Genomic DNA, 19,079 nt, shown 5'->3' with positions numbered 1-19,079 from the left:
ATGTAGAACTTGAAATACTAATATAAAATTAGTAATCATATTATTAAATTTTTTTTTCAATATTTATATATATGTATATATATAATTATGTTTTCAATATGTTTAATTATGAAATGTATATATATATGTGTATACATTTTTTTAAGTAAAATCACACTTTTTATTATAAACTTACATTAATTTTTAAACAATGTTTTTGAAAAATGTCTGGTTGTTTCTCTATTTATTGGCTAGGTTCATAAGATCCACCTACAATCTCCCTTTTCCAGGTACCTATCATTTGGAGTAAAGATATATTGGTTCAAATCTACACCTCTCTACTGAATAAAGATCATTACTTTCATAAATATTCCAAACAACAACTGCCTCAAGAGCTTTCTGAAAAAATGAAAGATGCAAATATGTCCCCTAATGTGCAATACAAGGTTTTGTTTCAGTTATTGAAGAGGTAATATGTTAATCTTGTTTTCTGTTTTTAGTGCATTATGTATAAATTGCATAAATATATACTGCAAGGGCCTCAATACAGGAGGTAAAAATGTTTGAGTTGAGACTAAAAAAATAAGTACTTAGTACAAGTTAGTAGTGTAAAATAGCCTGTTTAAATGATAGTTTAAATACAATATATTAATATATACTGAAAAAAAACATGATTTGTTTATAAATGTATACTTTTTTGGAAATTTTATGGTTGCATGGAAAAGTAATGATGATGAATACGAAAAATTCATAAGAAAACAATATATTTAATGGAAAAATTTGCTTCTATATTCTTTGGGTTTTCAGGGCGTTTGATTAACATACTTAAAATTAATCTTTTTAGTCCTGGTGGAATCTATCTTGATAGCGTCACACATTCTGCTATAGTTAGTTCGGTGGTTGGCCACCTTAAACTGCCTGCCCTGCTTAAGTACATCAGCTGGCTCAAGAAACTGTTCCTAGAGGGATCGGTCGGCGATTCTGGAATCAAGGAACTTAACTTGGATGTTGCTCGCGAGTAAGTAGACTTTTTTACTTGCATAAACGTTGCCACCGAACAGTGCTTCGGTGCAAAGTCACCCTTTAAAATACAGCTTATGTCAAATGATATTTGTAAGATGCCTGCAAACTTCCTAGTTGCTATTTAAATAAAATATAAACAACCAATGAACATAAAAATTAAGCAAACAAGAAAACAAGATTTTATCCGACAAGTCTCACCTTAATTTGATTGAGTCTGGTATTGTTTTGATATGATTTTTTATTTGCTTTTCAAGATGGAGCAGCACACAGCTTGCTCACCTTGTTAGGATGATCCATCTTCCACGGAATGAAGACTGGATATCAAATACTCTTAAGTTTATGTTTTTCCATGGCCACTTTGATGGTAAGATTCTTATATGAAAACAAACTCATAAACTACATTGTTTGGTCATTTTCCACACAAAAATATTCGGTAAATGAAGGCAAGACTTAAACTCACTGTTTGTGAACAGTGACTGGAACCAGTAAATCATCGAACATTGAAGAAGTCGCTATGGTGCCGACTCATTTTATGGAGCTTTCAGAATCAACGCAGAGCAAAGTGCGTTCAAATTTTAACACCCTTATGTCGTGGCTGAACAACATGCTTCCAGTGGACTCCGAAAAGAATGTAAGACAGCAAAGTTGCTGATATATAATACTTGAGAAACACTGCTTATGCTTATATGACACAGTTTATAATAACATAAGGAGACGTTAGATAGTTAACAGTAAGCCCTCTTTTTGATGTGTTGTATGAAAAAGCGTTCTTTTTTTCAACTTTGTTCAGTTATATTCTTTTGTCGCCACTGAAAGAAGTAGAAGCAGATTGATTATGTAAAACCATTCCTATAAAACCTATTACGCTCTTAAAAATTATATTGCATATTTCAATGGTAGTGATAAATGTAACCAATAACAATTGAACCTCTAAATGTTCTAGTGAAATATGTTATCTTTTTTCAGCGATGTGTAACGCTTAGTTATAGCCCCGTAAACGTGTTCATGATTTTTGTGATGATTGCCATTGTTAGGTGGTTTCCAACCTGGGGGTTGGGCCCTTAAAGGCGCCACAAAGGTTTGGCTAGGGGGTCCCCGTGTATAGTATTTGATAAAGAAAAACTTCATAACAAATAAGCAATATGAACTAAAATTTAACATTATGATGAAGCAAAAGCAAACGACAGTCTAATAATTGTGTTTATGTGGGTTTTGCTGCAGTTAAACAGTCGTGATTTTGACGTCACCATTACACTTAACTAAAGCGTTGGCTCAATCAAACAATGTCTAATAAACATGGATGAACGCTTAAACCGTAACCTTACCTTGTTGTGCATACTTAAATCCGGACTTAATTTTTGGCCAAATTTTGATACAATCCGTCAGATTTTTCCCCAATTTTTATATGTGTTTTGTATTGACTCTGGTTTATGTATCATACACTAAAATTGGGCGGTCGCGCAGGTTACCAAAAAATTAAAAGGGGCCGCGAGAACAAAAAGGTTTGTGGTGATTTCCTTCGTTCAGATTTTAGAATATATCGACAACAAAGGAATTTTGCAGGAAACGAACCAGCGGCGAATTCCTGGCGTGATGTCGAACGGCGACTTCTGGCTACACATGGTCGTTCGCTACGCAGACGCGCTACTGGAGGAAAGCGACGTTAGCATGACAACCACTGTCGATTTCACTGACGAGGTTAAGGCCGCCTGGAAAGAAGCCATGTCGGCGATCGGGAAAATGTCAACGCTAAAGAAAGGTGAACTTCTCTCGCCATCGCATCGGCGGTTTCTCGAAAAAATAACCTTGCTTAGAAACTGACGTTATGTAATATACCGGGGTACCGTAGTAGGACATAAGTTTGAAGCGATTGTGACAATTGCCAATCGTTGTCGTTCTGCATTAGACAAGTGTATAAATCAAAGTGAAGATTCCTACTATATTGTTGGTTGTTGTTTTTCCCAATAAACCGTTTCCACCCGGCATTTCTAAACTATTCGAAAACTATTTCTAAACTATTTAAAATTTCTAAAACTATTCGAAATCAATTTGTTTAGGGTATTTTTAGCTTATAACAGCAATAAATGAGGAAAAACACGATAAGGCATTCAAACTGGTGGTTGTGGATAATAAATTTCATAAAATAAAAGCCAAGTCCAACCAGTAATTTTGACTGGTGTTGAACGGAACTTTGATTAAATATTTGTTGCGGGACACTTGGCGACATTTCACTGAACATCAGTTAAAGCACTTAGTGTGCATATATGTTTGACTAAGACAATAGCATAACTAGATTCAAATTAATTAACATGAGCCACGCTTTCGTATTGCTGTTGAATTTCGCAGACATCTTGCTCAGAACCAAACTCTTAAAACCATGAGAACCACTGCAGTCGTCGATCTAATCGTGGGTCGCGACCCATGTGTAGTAGAAACACTGGGTTAATTTATATAATTTGACAAATAACCGCGCAGACACGAAAAACTTCAAGTCGTCGGAAGCCACAGCTCTGCAGCTTCTCCTGTTGCACGTCGCTCTCCAGCTGCTCTCGACCGACGCCGACGTGCAGAAGTCAGCCATCGACGTTGCCGGCGACCTGCGCGAAATCATCAAGGAGAGGTTCCGCAAAGGCAAAAGCGCCAAGCCGGCCGACGAAGATTCCGACGCGCCTCATTGGGTCGAGGTTAGTTTTGCTAGCTAGTGTAATGCTTTCAAACCACCCGCAGGTTGTACAGCGATGTAACAAATAGAACTCGAGGAATCCAACGCGCCCCTCTGTTTTGACTGTTGGTTAATATGACAGGTTTGTCCTTTACGCGCTAACCTTTATAAATAGGGGGTAATATATCGCGATGTTATCGACTTTTCGGCAATTTATTGATAGGAACAAGTCGATAGATATGTCCTATTACCGAAATTAAGGTCAAATATAATTTTGAAACGTTTTTAGCGGCTGGTGTGTATATCCCATAATAAAAACTGTGCTGTATTGCTTTTCCGTTATTTTTGAAAAATACACCCCAGAAGTCACTTTAATAACAACATAAAACAGACTTACTTATGTCACATTAAAAATAATTGGATTTTTCTATTAAACAACCTACATAACCCAAGTTTATCTAAATCCAAACCATGTAAAGCCTATTATGATTGTTGTTTTGCTAAAACACCTATTTTTACCCATTTGTCATTATTTTTTACCTATTAGAGATAAGTGTAGCATAGCAATCCGGGTCTATCCAGTTAGTAGTTTAGTGGCAACTATGTGTAAAATTATGTTTGACATTAAATTGCCTTCAGGTGATAGTCGAAATCTTGCTGGGAATGTTGTCTCAAGAGTCCCGTAGCGTCAGAATCATCGCGAACCAAGTCTTCCGTCTCATTTCGTGTCACTTGACCAAGACCGGAGTTCAGCTCATCTTAGATGTAAGTTGGCATGTTTTAAACTTTGTTGAACGCTTTTCTAGGCTTCTTGTCTATATGCAAACACAAATAACCCATTTCAGGTAGCATACGTCATTGAGTCGAGTACAACGTCCCCACGTTAAGTCATTTCATAATGTTCTTGATTTGGTTTGCTATAGATTTTATTTAGATGATGATTTAGGGCAGACGTTTTTAGACAGGGTTAAGCGTGAATTCAGTGGTTCGAAAGAAAAATTCTAATACTGGCAGTTTATTGTGCTATACGTGGTACGCAAGTCTCACCTTGTATATGAAACCTACTATGAAATTCGGTTTTCATAAAGGCAGCTAAAACTTGGGCCGAAATGACAAAAAACATGTCGAAGAAAGAATAGCCTACGTAAGCCGCTAAAATATTACACTCGCAAACATTTTCCTGGCCACCATAGAGACCTGAAAGCTACTCACCATTCCTATATCGTTACTTGCTCTCCAGACTTAAAAAGTGACCTAAAGGTCATACATCTTATTAAAAAAGACTCTTATAATACTACTTTTAGGACTTATAAAAAATGTTGCTTCCTACGTGAGCCGCTAAAATGTTACACTCAAGTACATTTTCCTGGCCTTCACATACACCTAAAAGCTGCTCAGTATTTCAACAGCAACGTTACTTGAACTCCAGGTTGATAACCACTGAGCTACGTAGTAAAAAAACTGGGACCTATTAACACCAGCTTTTAAAACTTTAAAAACAATAATGTGGTTTCCCAAGGTCCTTAAAATGTCCGATGAAGATTTAATGAAGGACAAGGAAGACTTGGATGAGGACGATGACGAGGAAGAAGAAGAAGAAGAGGAAGAAGTGCAGTCGGATCCTGATGGTAAGCTGCCCTACTCTCATGATTTGCAGATTTAAATACAACGAGAGGATTCTAAATTCCATTCTAGCTAGATATAACTTGGTTGGCAGTTGGCACACACTTTAAACTAATGTGGCCTCTTCATAAACCTGTATGCGTGGTTGGTTAGTTTTCAAATTGCAACAGTTAGGGCAGGGGTTCCCAAACGGGTGTACTCGTACCCCTTGGGGGTACGAGATTGAACATCAAGGGGTACTGACATCGTTGGGCCACAGAGCAGCATTTCAAACATATTTCACAGTTTTATTTTAGAATTATAAGTGGTACAGTTTTATTTTAGAATTGTAAGTGGTACAGTTTTATTTTAGAATTGTAAGTGGTACAGTTTTATTTTAGAATTGTAAGTGGTATTATGTATGCTATTACGGTCTTTGCTTTGAAAATAAAAACAATTATCTACAAATAATTGTTTTTTAGCAAGAAACCTTATTGTCTAATAACAATGCGTTATTTTAACTTCAGATAATTTATGTTTTGCCTTGAGTATAATCCAACCATCGTTTGAGCAAATTTTATCAATGAAGCAGCAACAAATATCTCACTAGGAAGTAACAAACCAAATAACTACTGATTGTTGCAGTTTTGTGTGAAATATCGGTAACGTTTAATTGAGCTATAAAGCAAAAAATATATATATATAATATATATACATGAAAGATTCTATCAGAACTTTTTGGGGTACGAAGAATGCTCTGACCTGACAAGTGGGTAACGAGCAAAAAAGGGTGGGAACCCCTGAGTTAGGGTCTGTGCAATTAGTTTAATTTTTTGACAAACCCGTACATGCCGGCAAATAAGTAAGTTGTTTCCATTTCTTGCAAGGAGTTTCGGTTCTGCTAAAGTTTCTCGCAACGTAGCGATGGCTACTCGTGAGAATATGCATTTTCTCTGAATAAATGCAAGTTTACAATGACATTTGGTTTGTGGTAATAAGAAACTGTTAAAATTTGCTAGCAAGTTCGGTTTACCTCCTAGTAATGCTATTCGAAAAACTTGTGCGCAGAGAGCCACGCATCAGATGTTCAATCCGACTCGGAGTCAAGTGAAGACGAAGATGCAGATCAGAGCACGAACGATCCTGATGGAGGAGTGGACGAGGAATTTCGCAGGAGAATCAAAGAAGCGCTGGGGGACGTCGCTCCTCCATCGGTAATTATATGATGCTGCTAATCTGAATATTGCTTGCAGAAAAATCTAATCTATCATTGCCTAGCCTGATTTTAAATAAAACTGCACGCGTCCATGGCCGCTTTCCTAACCTTATATTTCTTTTTATTGCACATAGAAGCAAATTTTCGGCGCTTCGCGCGAATCCCATTTGTTTTTTAGGCTGTTATCCCGTTTGAAAGATCTCTTAATATCCAAAAGGCCCTGCATGTTCTTTTAACAGAACTCAGTAATCAAAGTTGTGCGAACTTGACTAATTAAATTTTGGTGCTTTGCTTGTGCCCTTTTAATGGGAACAAAATAATAAGGCCCTGCTCAATTTACTATTTTTTGCCAACATAACTAGATGTTAAAAAAGTATTATATGGCTCTCATGGAAATACAACCAAGAAAATTTGGCTTTTATGGCTCCCTAGCTAAAAAGGTTTCCGACCCCTTTTTTAATGTGTTGCAGCTTGCAGGTCAGCTTGCTTGTTATTCATTATTACGTCTTGTGTGGGTAATATACGTAATCAAAGGTGATTTTTTACTTTTTTTAAAACAATGGTAATATGTCTTGGTGGCTACCTGACACAAATCAGTACAGATGGATATCAAGTTTAAATTTTTATCTTTGGCTGATAAAATGTTGATTTTTTACTGCAAAAATAAACGTTTACAGGCAGAACTAGAAGAGGGGCTTGTTTAACGATTTCTTACATTTAAGTTTTCTAATTTGTACTTGATAACGCTAGTTTTGTCGTTAAGTTAGAGGAATATTTTTGATCAGTTTTATTCATGATGAAGGGCCGTGGGTAATTCCTTTTAACCACAATGCTTCCGCGTTTCAGGAAAGTGAAGGCGATGACGACGATGCGGGCGACGAGGGCGACGACGATAGCGATGCCGACATGAGTGATGACGCAATGATGAGGATTGATTACATGCTTTCCGACATATTTCAACAGAGAAAGGTGAACAGATTCACGATTTAAGCGTACTTTTAAATTGTGTTATCTGTATTTAACAACAATTTTAACTCGGATTTAAAAACTGACAATTAACCAGGTTATTAAATGTTTATAGTTCTTTAGAGTTATTTTGTATCCGTTTTGTGGCTACCGTTTAATATATACCGCTGACCACTGTAAACATGTTTACTGGTTTCTGTAATCAAACTTATATGCATCTTTACTGGAACCTTTTTTTCTAAATTGAGCAAACAAAGTAGTAACAATTTTAAGAGTTCTGCTTATTCATTGTTTATCTTTGCATGCCCCCACCTTCCATTCCTCATTGTTTTGCATAAAATAATAGCTAGAAAATATTAAAAAATTAATATTTATTTGAATTAGTGAATTCCTTTTGGACTTGTGCGAGGCACCTTTAAGCTAGGATGTTCTGGTTGTTTTCGACCTTTAGCGGCTCGTGCCAAGCGATCCTTAACATCTGGAAGATTCTAGTCACATATTTAACTGAATCAGTGGTTGTCAAGCGTATGCTTACAACGATGGACCCTTTGTTTTCTTGATATAATGAAAGGCTGCTCAATTTTACAATAGACCTATTGTAGATGCCTAATAGGCTCTTTATAATACCAATCAATGAAGTTAAACAAGCGTTTTATTGCATACAACCGAATAAATAAGTTTTTTTATCGATTTTTCCTCCCCAATTTCTCCATGGAAAAAAATTTCCTCTTAAAAGTCGAAAATTTCCTCTAAGGGTTTCAAGTGGGTAATAAAATTGCTCTACTATTTAAACCAGCACTTAAGCAAACTAAGTAGTTAAACCTAACGAGACTATTTTGTCCCAGCTAGAGTTAGACCTTGCGCTTGCCAAAGTTTCTCACTGATCCAAGGGGTCTGTCGACCCCGATTGTGGAAGTTCTAAGGTCCAAAACCTTCTTTCTAAATCCTCCGTAGCTGCGCTTCCCCGTTGTTTTGCCTCTGTCAGTACAGCATACTTAAAAACCTCATTCAATTCGCTCTCTCGCAGAAAAAGAAAAAGGCGACCAAGAAGAACAACAAGTTGCACGTCACACACTTCCAGCTGCGCTGCGTCGAGCTTCTCGAGTCTTTCGTGCAACGTCAGCACGACAAGAACCCGCTCGTGCTCGCCCTCGTGCGCCCCCTGCTGGACGTGGTCGAACTGGCGTCACGTGACCCCGACAAGTCGGTGTTGGCCGAGCGCGCCACAGTCGTTTTAAGGTATGTTCTTTCATTTTTTTCCTTTGTGGCGTTGTTTTGGATGGCGCGCCATTAGTTTGGGGCTCAACGCCAAACAAGCTTTGTAATTTGCGAAACGTTAGGTGAGCAATATTTAATTTAGTTTTAAATAGTGTAACAGTTACACTTTTGACTAGTGTAACAGTTTACCAAATTTCAAACAAATGACATTTTGAATTCCTATATTTCTTTCCTAGTTTTTCTTTCTCTTGTAAGGATTAATATTTATGGATTTGCAATGAATGTAATTTTAGTGGAACTAGTTTAACAATTTACCAAGAGTTCATTTCGAATTCACGAAGCTAATTTTGCGCTATAGCTAGAAATTTAAGCAGTTGTGCATCTTCGGGGAATACTTTTTTCGGGAATACGTTCTAAGGCTTAAACTAATTTTGCCAGACTCATAATTGTTGTTGTCTTCTCTTTAATATGTTTGCTGTACAGTTGTATTCCAAACCAACACAGATGTGTCTACTGTAATAGCATGGTGTGCAATTTTATTAGCATTTTATATTTGAACACGTTGGCTTGAGGCTGAAGTAAGGCGTTTAATAAAACTAAGCTTTACGAAATAGGTAACAATGTTTAAATGTCAATAATAAATCAATTTTGGAAAATACCCTTAAAATATTTTTTTTTTGCCATAACAACACAATATATGCATTAGGCGAAATTTGTTTTTAAAACTTCTATGTATGGTGCACGTATCTGAATTATTTATGGTTATTAGGGGGAAAAAGTTTTGTTTCTTCAGTGTATATGTATCGTTAATCACCAGTCTTTCTTTGTGGATACACAAATTGACATAAATAAAATAAACATATTCGTCATGTGGAAACGAGAAACTATACAAGACATAAATCCTGGTTCTTTTGAGTACAAGACCTACAGTACAAAAAATCAAACCATTTGCTAAATTTTTCCGAATAAAAAAAAACTATTCCAATGAACATTTATTGTGTCAAATTTGCAAATTACTGCAATCATTAAATCAACGTGAATTATTTCGAGTTTAGACGTTGAACACAATAAATTCAATTTCTGCAGGATGAATTTGTTCAAAGGCAAACGGAACTCAAAGCCACGAGCGGCCTTACACTGCAGCGCTCTATTGCAAACACATAAAAGATAATAGACTACAAACGACGAAAAATATACAAATAGAAAACATTAAGTTAAACCGGGCGCGCCGTAAGCTCGCTCTGCGTTCGCGTCACTCCCCTCCTCGCTCGTGACGTGTGTCTCTTCCTCTTCGGTTGATGCAGGGATCTTCCCCTCCTCTTTTGCCAGTAGGCCGGGTCCTCCTTGGCTCCTCCGTGTCCGTTCGGCCTCCTCCAGCTTCCTGGAGCCGGACTCTGCTCCTTAATGCGCGTCCTCGGCAACGGAACGGGTCTTTCCTGAGGGTCGCGTCGTTTTTGCTCCAGGTCTTCCGAAATCGTGTCCAGGTCGGAGGAGGTGAGGTCCTCCCACGTCCTACCATCCTTCTGACTCGGTTGAACCTCCGACGCGCCTGGCTTTGCTTCCGTGGCGCTGCGTATGGCTTTCGAAAAGCTGCCAAGTCGCTTCAGCAGCCGGTGCGTGTTGCTGTGGTTCTCCTTAAGACTGTTGTGTGCGCTCTCCACGTCGCCAGACGCGTACGCGGGATTTTCAACCCCGTTTTCCCGCCGATCCGACGCGCTTTTGCTGTTCCCGCTTGAAGCAACGACCTCGCGCTCCCGATAGCTCCACGTAGGCAGCGGCTCGTACTCCTTAAACCACGCCTTTTCCGCATCGCTTCTCACCGCACGCTCCTTGATCTCAATGCGGATGTTACACGCCGCGATCAAGTCGCGCACTTCACCGCTGCCTGCCGCGTTGGCCGGGGAATTTCCCGCCGAGTCCAGGGCGGCCGGGTCGGCGCCGCGTTCCAGCAGAGTCTGGACCACCAAAAGGGCGCCGGCCTTGGCCGCGTGATGCAGCGGCGTTGCCATTGCGTAGTTGCGCGCGTTGACCGGGGCTCCTTTGTTAAGGAGAACGTTCACCACCGCGTTGTAGCCAAAAGCGGCAGCCTTGTGCAGCGGCGTGTCCAGCTGCCGGTCGATCGCAATCAGGTCGGCACCGTGAGCCAGCAGCAGTGACGTCACCTGTTTGCAGAGCCCATTTATAGTGATATTTTGCGCAAAACTGTGATGTCAAAACGTTTTGATGAAGGTTACAGATTGAGTATTTCACCTGTGCTTGTATTGTTGCTTAACTTGAGATTGTTTGCGTAAAAATGGGGGAAATTAAAGTTGCGTTTTTGGCATATGTTTGGCGAAGCTCCGGCATGTTGAGAAGCTAGAATGTCTTTACATGAATATTTAGCATAGCACACAATAAAAGGTTAGCACGTTTCTGCACCAAAACACGTTACTTTTTTCACTCATTTAAACACCAAATTATTATGTTTTGGTTCAGATTGTAAGTGCTTTATCAAAACAACCATTATAAAAAGTAAATTTAATATACTTATTTTTCCTTTGCGACAGTCACAATTTTTACAACCCACTAATACCACTATAAAACATCACATTCGTGCCCCAGTTAAATTCTAAATCGCAAAAATTGATGTAGTTGCCTTTAGAAAAGCGTCACCCTACATGGTTTAAAAGCAATTAGTTTGACGAACAGACTTCGATAATATCGATCATGTTCGCGTCGCGATTTTTGATGTGCGAGCGTCGCTACTAAGAGCCGAGGTCGGCCTAATATGGTTTACTATTCGTGGAGAAACAAAGGAAGTGGCGATTTGCGATTGCGTCATCACTATACGCTTAACGTAAACGAAACAATCTGGCCATAGAGCAACGCTATTCGATTTAGGTTTGAAGGGTTTAACTGTGCTAGTGTTGTCGAGTTCTGTTGTAATCTGGTCACCAACGTATGCTGACTAATTAAACAAACTAATTAGTTCGCATTTTAAACACATTTAACAGCATATAGGCGTTCGCATTTTAAACACATTTAACAGCATATAACTGTACTTAACTAAGTTAATTTTGTAAACAGCTTATGCAGGACAAAAACATTACATTACAGGTTAAGCTTTTTCAAACTAGGTAAACGGAGATTACGAGTTTTGGAATAACCAAATCTTATTAAATTAAAAAGAAAATTCATCGAATTAAATTAAATTTGCCGCAAAGTAACTTGTACTTTTTGGTTGAAAAAAATATCGACACCTTAATGTAACTAACAACCCACTTTAACTTTGTTAAATTAAAATCTCACCTCTTTATGTCCTTGCCTCGTCGCTTGGTGCAAAGGCGTTCCAAGCTTGCTGTCCTGCCCGATGTCAACATTAGCTCCGTGTTCAAGTAAAGCCTGAAATAGTTTGCTTTAAATTGTGGCTCGCTCTGTCTGCCCAACGTAAAGTAAAATGGACTGGAAACTAATATGATACAACCTGCGACATCCTAAACTGTTTTATTTGGGTTTCCAGTTTATTATTACAATTTTGATGTTGCCTGACGCGTGATGCGATTTAAATTTATACGATATATCTTTATGTGTTACGATTGATGTCATTATAAGTAACGATAGATACTGTCGTTTTTGTATAGTGTTTTTTAAATCTATATGCCTGTACATACGAGATGCAGTTTCGGTTTGTGGAAATCTGGCTATTAATTTCTTATTTGATTGCTTTACCTTGATTATGCCGAGGCTTCCTTGCTTCGCCGCAATATGGAGGGGATATTCGTCCAAATGCGAGGGACTCTCCTCTTCTGAGGGCCAAGTGGTTTGGTTGGTCGATGATCCGGCCTTTAGCATCATCCGGACCTTAGAAAGATTACCCCGATTATTGTTAAAGCACATGTAGCTATTCTGCCTTTAAACATTTTAAATTACGATTTCTTTAACCTGAAGTAAAATATCATTCTCTACGTTGTTTTACTGTGTTGGATGATGACTCTAAACCAGTGATTTCCAAACTGTGTGTTTTTTGAGACATTTACATATGGTTTGTACTGTGTCAAGGGAGATTGTAAAATTACTCTATTGTTGTTCTGTTAAAAATGTGCCGCGAAATAGTTAAGATTAGTTAGTATGCCGCGAATCAAAAAAGTTTGGGAACCACTGCTCTAAACGTTGGATCCCAAACTCAATTATAAAGTCACAGAATTCGCATTAACCTAGTCTGCTTTGCTTTATTAATCAACAAGCCGTAAATGCATTAACCAGAAGTACAAAAGTATATCTGCCTAAAATGAGGCTTACCAGCCTATTCTGATATTTGTCTAAAAGGGTTTTGTACTTTTAGTCATAAACTTGGAGAAAAGTCAATTGAAAAACGTCGAAAAAATAATTGTACTTACCAGTGCTTCGTTGCGCTGCGTGATCGCCATACACAGGAACGAACATTTGGCTTTCTGGCTGTAGCCATTCGGGTTGGCGCCTGTGCGAAAAACAACAATATATGAGTTTTTGCCTTTACTCCAACTTTAGACTCATGGCGGAAAGAGAGAAAATTCGGTGTTAAAGTGTTAATGTAACTCTGATAGCTGACATCCCAAAGGGTTACTAAAAAGGAAGTTACTTATTTGCCGAATATACTAGATTGATTTTTTGTGCAATTACGGCGATTCGCAGATCGTGCCCTGTACGATGACTATGAACGAAAAACCGTGGTCTAACGCAGCCTACCTTTGCTGAGTAGTTGTCGCACCCTTTTCAGATCTTGCCGCTGCAAATACTTTTCCAGCTGTTGCTCCTTGTCAGTAATACACCAGAGTTTGAGCATGTCTGAATTTCTTTGTACAGTGCTCTGGACATTGTTCGCTAAACCTGACAGCAGCATAATTGTTAGATTGTTTTATATATCTATCCGCTTACCGAAAACCCCAAATGAAATCTCAAAGTTTAACTGCAGCGAGGATACTGTCATTATGTTCTACAAGTATATATGCTCTGGGTAAAGTGAAAAATAAACAAAATAGTATAACCTTTGATTGTTAAACCAACTAATTGACTGCTGATTGTGATTATGTACGCCGCACACAACGCAGTCCAGTGTTGTTAAAACAACTAAAATAAACTGCACCCTTTTATGACTGCCGACGCTGTTTGTAACTTTAATAAAAATTAAACTATTGGTCTATTGCCCCAACTTGAGAATATTTTACTTCGTGTATATAATAAGCGTACGAAACCCGTAAAATGATAATTGAGGACACAACGTCGACCGTAGGCTCGCATGTATAAAATATTTAGATTATTTCGCCATTTTGAGACAACAAACACCATAATTTTATTGAATACTGTATTAACATGTTCTATAGACAGCGTATACTCTCATGTTTTTATTTACTGCTGCATTCAGTCGCAGTACGCCGTTTACAAATTTAACATGAGCACAATCGTGGCTGCATCACGCCTCTGTGATGTTAACAAGCAGCATGAATAATAAAAAAAAAACTCTGTTGACTTCCATTATTTCTAGTCCTGTTAACTACAATTGGAAACTTGCTGGTTATATCTGGATAAAATTGGTCGATTCGTTTTAATTATGTATAAGACTATTTGCCCTTGCCCGTCTACACATGGGTTTTTAGGAATTTTAAAGATACTTTAATGTCAGTTAGGTTAAATGTGTTCCTGTTATATCCTTTCTATATACCGGTAGTAATATTTTTTTTAAGTTGGTGGTGACTAATTGTTAGTAGTATGTATTACCGCATTATTTGATGTAAGTTTACTTTTTATATGTCTCAGAGGTACTTGGTCAACTCACTCTCTTTGCAAATGACCAAATTGCATATATTTATTACCAAAAAAACGCAACATTTTCTCTCCAACCGAAATAGATAAGTTAAAGCATATTGCACACTTTTTGTAATTTTTGTTGCACAGTGCGCTTTCTAATTTTAAATCACCTGACAAACTGACACATTTCGACAGGAAATACGTAGACAACTGACTTTCACCTTAATTAAAAATTATGCGTTGATAAAATATCGCCCTATATCGATTTCATGCCATACTTTTTCCTATTGCCTGTCAATTTTGTTTTACGAATAGGACAAACGCTAAACTCGAAATGGCGATACCGGGCGTCTGGCAGTGACATTTATACGCAATTCTGTGACGATAACAACGACGATTGTGCGAAATCTGCGCACATTTTTTTGTCACGAACCCAGTTCGCTGTTTTATTGTTTTTCGTCAGCGGCGTCGGGCCACTCACGACATTTCGAACGAAATTTAATGTTTTTGCTAATGGTTTGTTAATGTGCGATGTTAGCGTTATATACTTGATTGATGGAATTGACAAAGGGCGTTTCCACCCACTTCATATCTAAAATTGACGTGATTTTAATGTTTGTTTTATTTTTTTAATATCCCTTCTCTAAAAAATCAATATTTACCCAAAAAGAAGTTATTATTGGCATCAAGTATTTGAGCCATTACAATTATCGGTATCGAGAAGCGTCCATTATATAGTTCATAAAGCCGTATGTCTAAACAATTTTTACATTACGTTGCACGTGGGTCACGTTTGCAGATATTTTAACAAAGTTTTGTCGAACTTTTATAAAGCTTGTGTAACTCTATGCAAAACGCAGAAGTCTAAACCTCGCATTGTTGTCAATCTACGCCCAAGACCTGTAAAAGCACTGTAACTTTACTCAAATATGCATTTTTAAGCTTTTTCGCGTTTATTGCGAAGGGCAGACACCAAATCTCACAGGCGGCACCTTGCCCAGTTCCTCAAGATTCGTGTCTCAGCTTGGCAAAATCCTTCCACAAAAACTTCTAGAAACGCCCTGCCCTCCGAATCCACTGTTTAACTACTTCTCTCTTGCTAACTATGAGCTCCGCCCTGTGTCGACCCCAATCTAAAGTCGATCGCTCTTCGGCCCTGGCAGCGATATATATATAGCCTTCTATTGTGGTGCCTGCGCTTTTCGGCGAATCTAAGCGACCCGATTGCTCCCCAAGGCGGCTGGGTTGGCTTTATCGCGCTCTTGTTGTGTTTGGCAATCGGCCAGCTTACAAGGCCTTTTTAGCAAGAAGCCGGCTCCTTTTTTCCCGCGTTGTTTACGCGAGAAGGTGCGAAAAACAGCACCGAACGTGTTCGACGAAAAATAATGGCGGGACAAAATAAAAAGGTCACGAAACGGGTTAAAAATATGCACCTAAGAAAAGTAAAAAAGCTACTGCCGGCCTTTTTTTCGGAGCCTGTGTAAACAAGGGCCGAGCGTCTTTAAGGCAGCCACCGTCCAAACCAACAGTCCGAGTGGCCTGTGGATTTTATGGCTCGACCAACTGGGTTAATTGCTCAGTGCGCACAAAAGGCCCGATGTCACGCCACACGACCATGAACCGCGCCTTTTGCCGACTGCGATTTCCCACATGTTAATATTGCTGCTCAGCGGGAACAGAAAGGGCGCGGCAAAGGGAACTTTCTTTGGAAGGAGGCCTATTCGAAACTAGCATGATGTAGTGCTGGTTTTAAACCTTGTACGTGTCTAAACGTGATCCAATTGAGATATTTACAGCTCGCCACTGTACAATGGTAACATTTTTCCAAGCTAACCGATTTTGTTTGGGGGGTTATTTTATTAAGGAAAAATACGTTTTAGAGCAGTATAGCTAACTGGATATAACTTACGGCGATTGTCGTGTGGAAATTAATTGCCCCTAAAACTATGCAAATTCAACTAATAAGCTACATCTCAATGGAATGTGAACCCTTTGTGAGCGGATTTCTGCCTGTCTGTCTAACACTGCCTTACCACCGCGTATGTAAACAATTACAAGGTAAAGATATCTATAAAAAAAGTTCTGTGCCGCATTTCAGTTGAATTTTATCGCCGAGGATTATCCCACTGTTTGCCTACTACGTTTAACAAGGCTTCGGTAGCGTCCCTCCCGTACCCAAGCGATAGATCCCTGCGATAAAGCCTGTACGTTGCTGGGCCATTAGTTGATTGGGTGCGCGCGCAATGCCGTTGCGCGCTTAGCCTTGCCACATAGCGTGGCACTTCGCTTCGCGCAGCTTAATTAGCGAGCGGTTGGAGCCGTGAAAAGGCCAGGTGTTTGCACGCGCAAATAGCCGAACGTCCACTCACGGCATTCCAATGCCTACAATAATTTACCTGCCGCTGACGTTCGAAAATCAGTTACACACGACAGATTAAAGTGCCGTTTTCTCTAAATCCGTCCTCCTTTTTGTGGTGAGTTATGCGGACAGGTTAGCACACACTATTGATCGTTTGACGAATGGTAGAAACCTAATTCGCCTTTTAAGCGTACAAAGGACTTTATTTACGCTCGATATCTGATTTTTGCACTAGAATATGTCGTAATCTATGTTATATTGACCATATTAACCTCACACTACTTGTTCCCTATAAAATATCTTCTATCGTTTGAATCATCCAAAAATCTTACTAATTAAATCGCTCGGTTGGGTTTTAACGATTCTGAGGCAGGATTTACAAGCTTCTGGAGATAAATGCCAGAGAGACCGTTAAAAAGTTTACAGGCCTCTCCAAACTGTCGGTGGAAAACAATATTGACATAACTCGCCGTTCCAGCTAAATTCACGGACTCTTAACATTTTACCGCGTCACGTGGTTAAATTGAGCTGGGCTTCCAAGCTTTTCGAAATATTTTCTCGGTGATAAAACGTAAAACTGACTCCCGCCATTTCGCAATAAAATGGCATCTGCCCTTCCGGTTTTCTATGTTTTAATACAAAATATATGTTGATGGAGGGCATTGAATTACACCCATGCCTTTCAAACCAACGTTACTTAACCACGACGCGTCGCCGAAACATCGTATTATTATTGACGCTTATTTATTAAGGAATGACAAATATTTGTGTTCTATATAATATACTATAGACAGCAAACTGGTTCTTGAGAATAGTTGTCTAAAAAGCGTTAGCTAAACACCCCTGTTTCGGTAACACAACTTGCATCTCCACACAACTAAACAATTCGGCCTGACAATGCTGTACAAACATGCATCCCACTAATGGCCCTGTTCTAACTCTCCAAGCACTTTTATCTGACTCTGGCAAATCAATAGGATTTCTCTTCGTGTTGGCATTACACCAGCCCTTGCCTTCTCGTTTCCCCGCGCCTATATGACGTCACAATGCCACTGAAGTGACCGCACAATGCATTGCCAGTAGACCTTGCACGTGAACTGAAAACGTAGACGCCCCCAGCCCAAATAAAAAGTCGACAAACTGACACAGGCTGAGTTTTGCATGGCACCTGGTTACGGGTTTTGGAGAACACTCGAAAGTTTTAATATGGTTTCGATTATTTGTTGTTGCTAGAAGTTTGGGACAAAAACTGTTCCAGGTTTGAGTTGAGGGACTATTTTTTCTTAACATAGACTCTGTGATTATTTATCTAAACTTACTTGCGGTTGCCTGTGGTTTACATTTCACCTACACCATTTCCGTAAAATTCGCCCTACATTGCTTCACACCTGCCTTAAAGTTTCCGCCAGCGCTTGAAGTATGCCTTCGCGCATAGTTTGGTCGCAAATCTCTTCAGACCGGCAACTAAGCGGTGAATTATTTATGCACGCGCTCGTCCCACTTACCCCACTTACTACGCGCACTAGCATACCACTCAAACACACTCGAACCCCCTGAAACCATATCAGCGTTTAAGCTGTGCTAAACCGCCTCGAGATTCCAACGAATTTCTTGTCCCAGCAGAGGAAGTACTTGGCCTCGAATCTGGTCTTTTCTCACGCCTCTCGCCCGTGTTTTACTGGTCACAGACCACAGTACACTTGGTCAGTCCACGCCAACGCAGTCCTCATTTCAGCGCCTTCAATTATTTGTATGCTAAATCACTCTATTGAAATGGCCCATTTTCCGACCCTTAAACGACGCGACATTAAATAAGCCAGTCTCTGTAAAAAGTTATATATGAAAGACAGGAGGGTTTATGTTTTCTCCTTTCTTCTCAGCCTGTGTCTGCTTTCCATCAGCTTCTGCCCGCCACTTGCGGTTTCTTGTCAGTTTCTTTGATAAGGATCAGGGTTGCCAGACAGCTTAGAGCACTTTTAGGATGTCTCAGAAGAAAACAATTTGACGATTTCGCGGTAAAATACAAAAGTTTTTAAAGCTATAAGTGTTAATGACTTAAGTTATTGTTATATGACCCATTAAGACAGTTCTTTTTGTCAATCAAGAAACCAAAAATATATGCTATTGTGACACTAAACCTAAATCCTGGCAAATATGCCTTCAATGAATAAGAAATCTCGACAGCACTTTTTGTACAATCAAATAGTAAATGAAGATGATATGAGTTTTCTGATTTGTGCGAGCGCATTCGAAAATAAAGTAGAGTCTTTTGTCCTAAACTGGGTATGAAC

General features: G+C 39.1%; 2 protein-coding genes across 2 annotated transcripts in view; one reads left to right on the top strand and one right to left on the bottom strand.

Annotated features, from left to right (window-relative positions):
• LOC146167522 (myb-binding protein 1A-like protein) overlaps positions 1-19,079 on the top strand; it is a 30,330-nt gene that overhangs the window by 4,958 nt on the left and 6,293 nt on the right. The window contains exons 6-16 of the mRNA XM_083385954.1: positions 270-448; positions 824-997; positions 1,257-1,366; positions 1,476-1,633; positions 2,566-2,761; positions 3,478-3,686; positions 4,304-4,429; positions 5,184-5,292; positions 6,335-6,480; positions 7,329-7,451; positions 8,476-8,687. Coding sequence (XP_083242080.1) covers positions 270-448; positions 824-997; positions 1,257-1,366; positions 1,476-1,633; positions 2,566-2,761; positions 3,478-3,686; positions 4,304-4,429; positions 5,184-5,292; positions 6,335-6,480; positions 7,329-7,451; positions 8,476-8,687 — 1,742 coding nt within the window. The remainder of the gene's footprint in view (positions 1-269; positions 449-823; positions 998-1,256; positions 1,367-1,475; positions 1,634-2,565; positions 2,762-3,477; positions 3,687-4,303; positions 4,430-5,183; positions 5,293-6,334; positions 6,481-7,328; positions 7,452-8,475; positions 8,688-19,079) is intronic.
• On the bottom strand, positions 9,881-13,502 carry LOC146167523 (uncharacterized). Its single transcript, XM_083391256.1, has 5 exons — positions 13,371-13,502; positions 13,043-13,122; positions 12,375-12,506; positions 11,955-12,047; positions 9,881-10,828 (listed from the first exon to the last, which is right to left on the bottom strand). The coding sequence occupies exons 1-5, from the start codon at positions 13,465-13,467 to the stop codon at positions 9,881-9,883; spliced, it is 1,350 nt and encodes a 449-aa protein (XP_083247382.1). The 5' UTR covers positions 13,468-13,502.

This window comes from Ascidiella aspersa, chromosome 1 (genome assembly GCF_963924565.1).
Source record: "Ascidiella aspersa chromosome 1, kaAscAspe10.2, whole genome shotgun sequence".
Classification (NCBI taxonomy): Eukaryota; Metazoa; Chordata; class Ascidiacea; order Phlebobranchia; family Ascidiidae; genus Ascidiella; species Ascidiella aspersa.
This window is presented reverse-complemented; position numbering and strand designations above follow the sequence as displayed.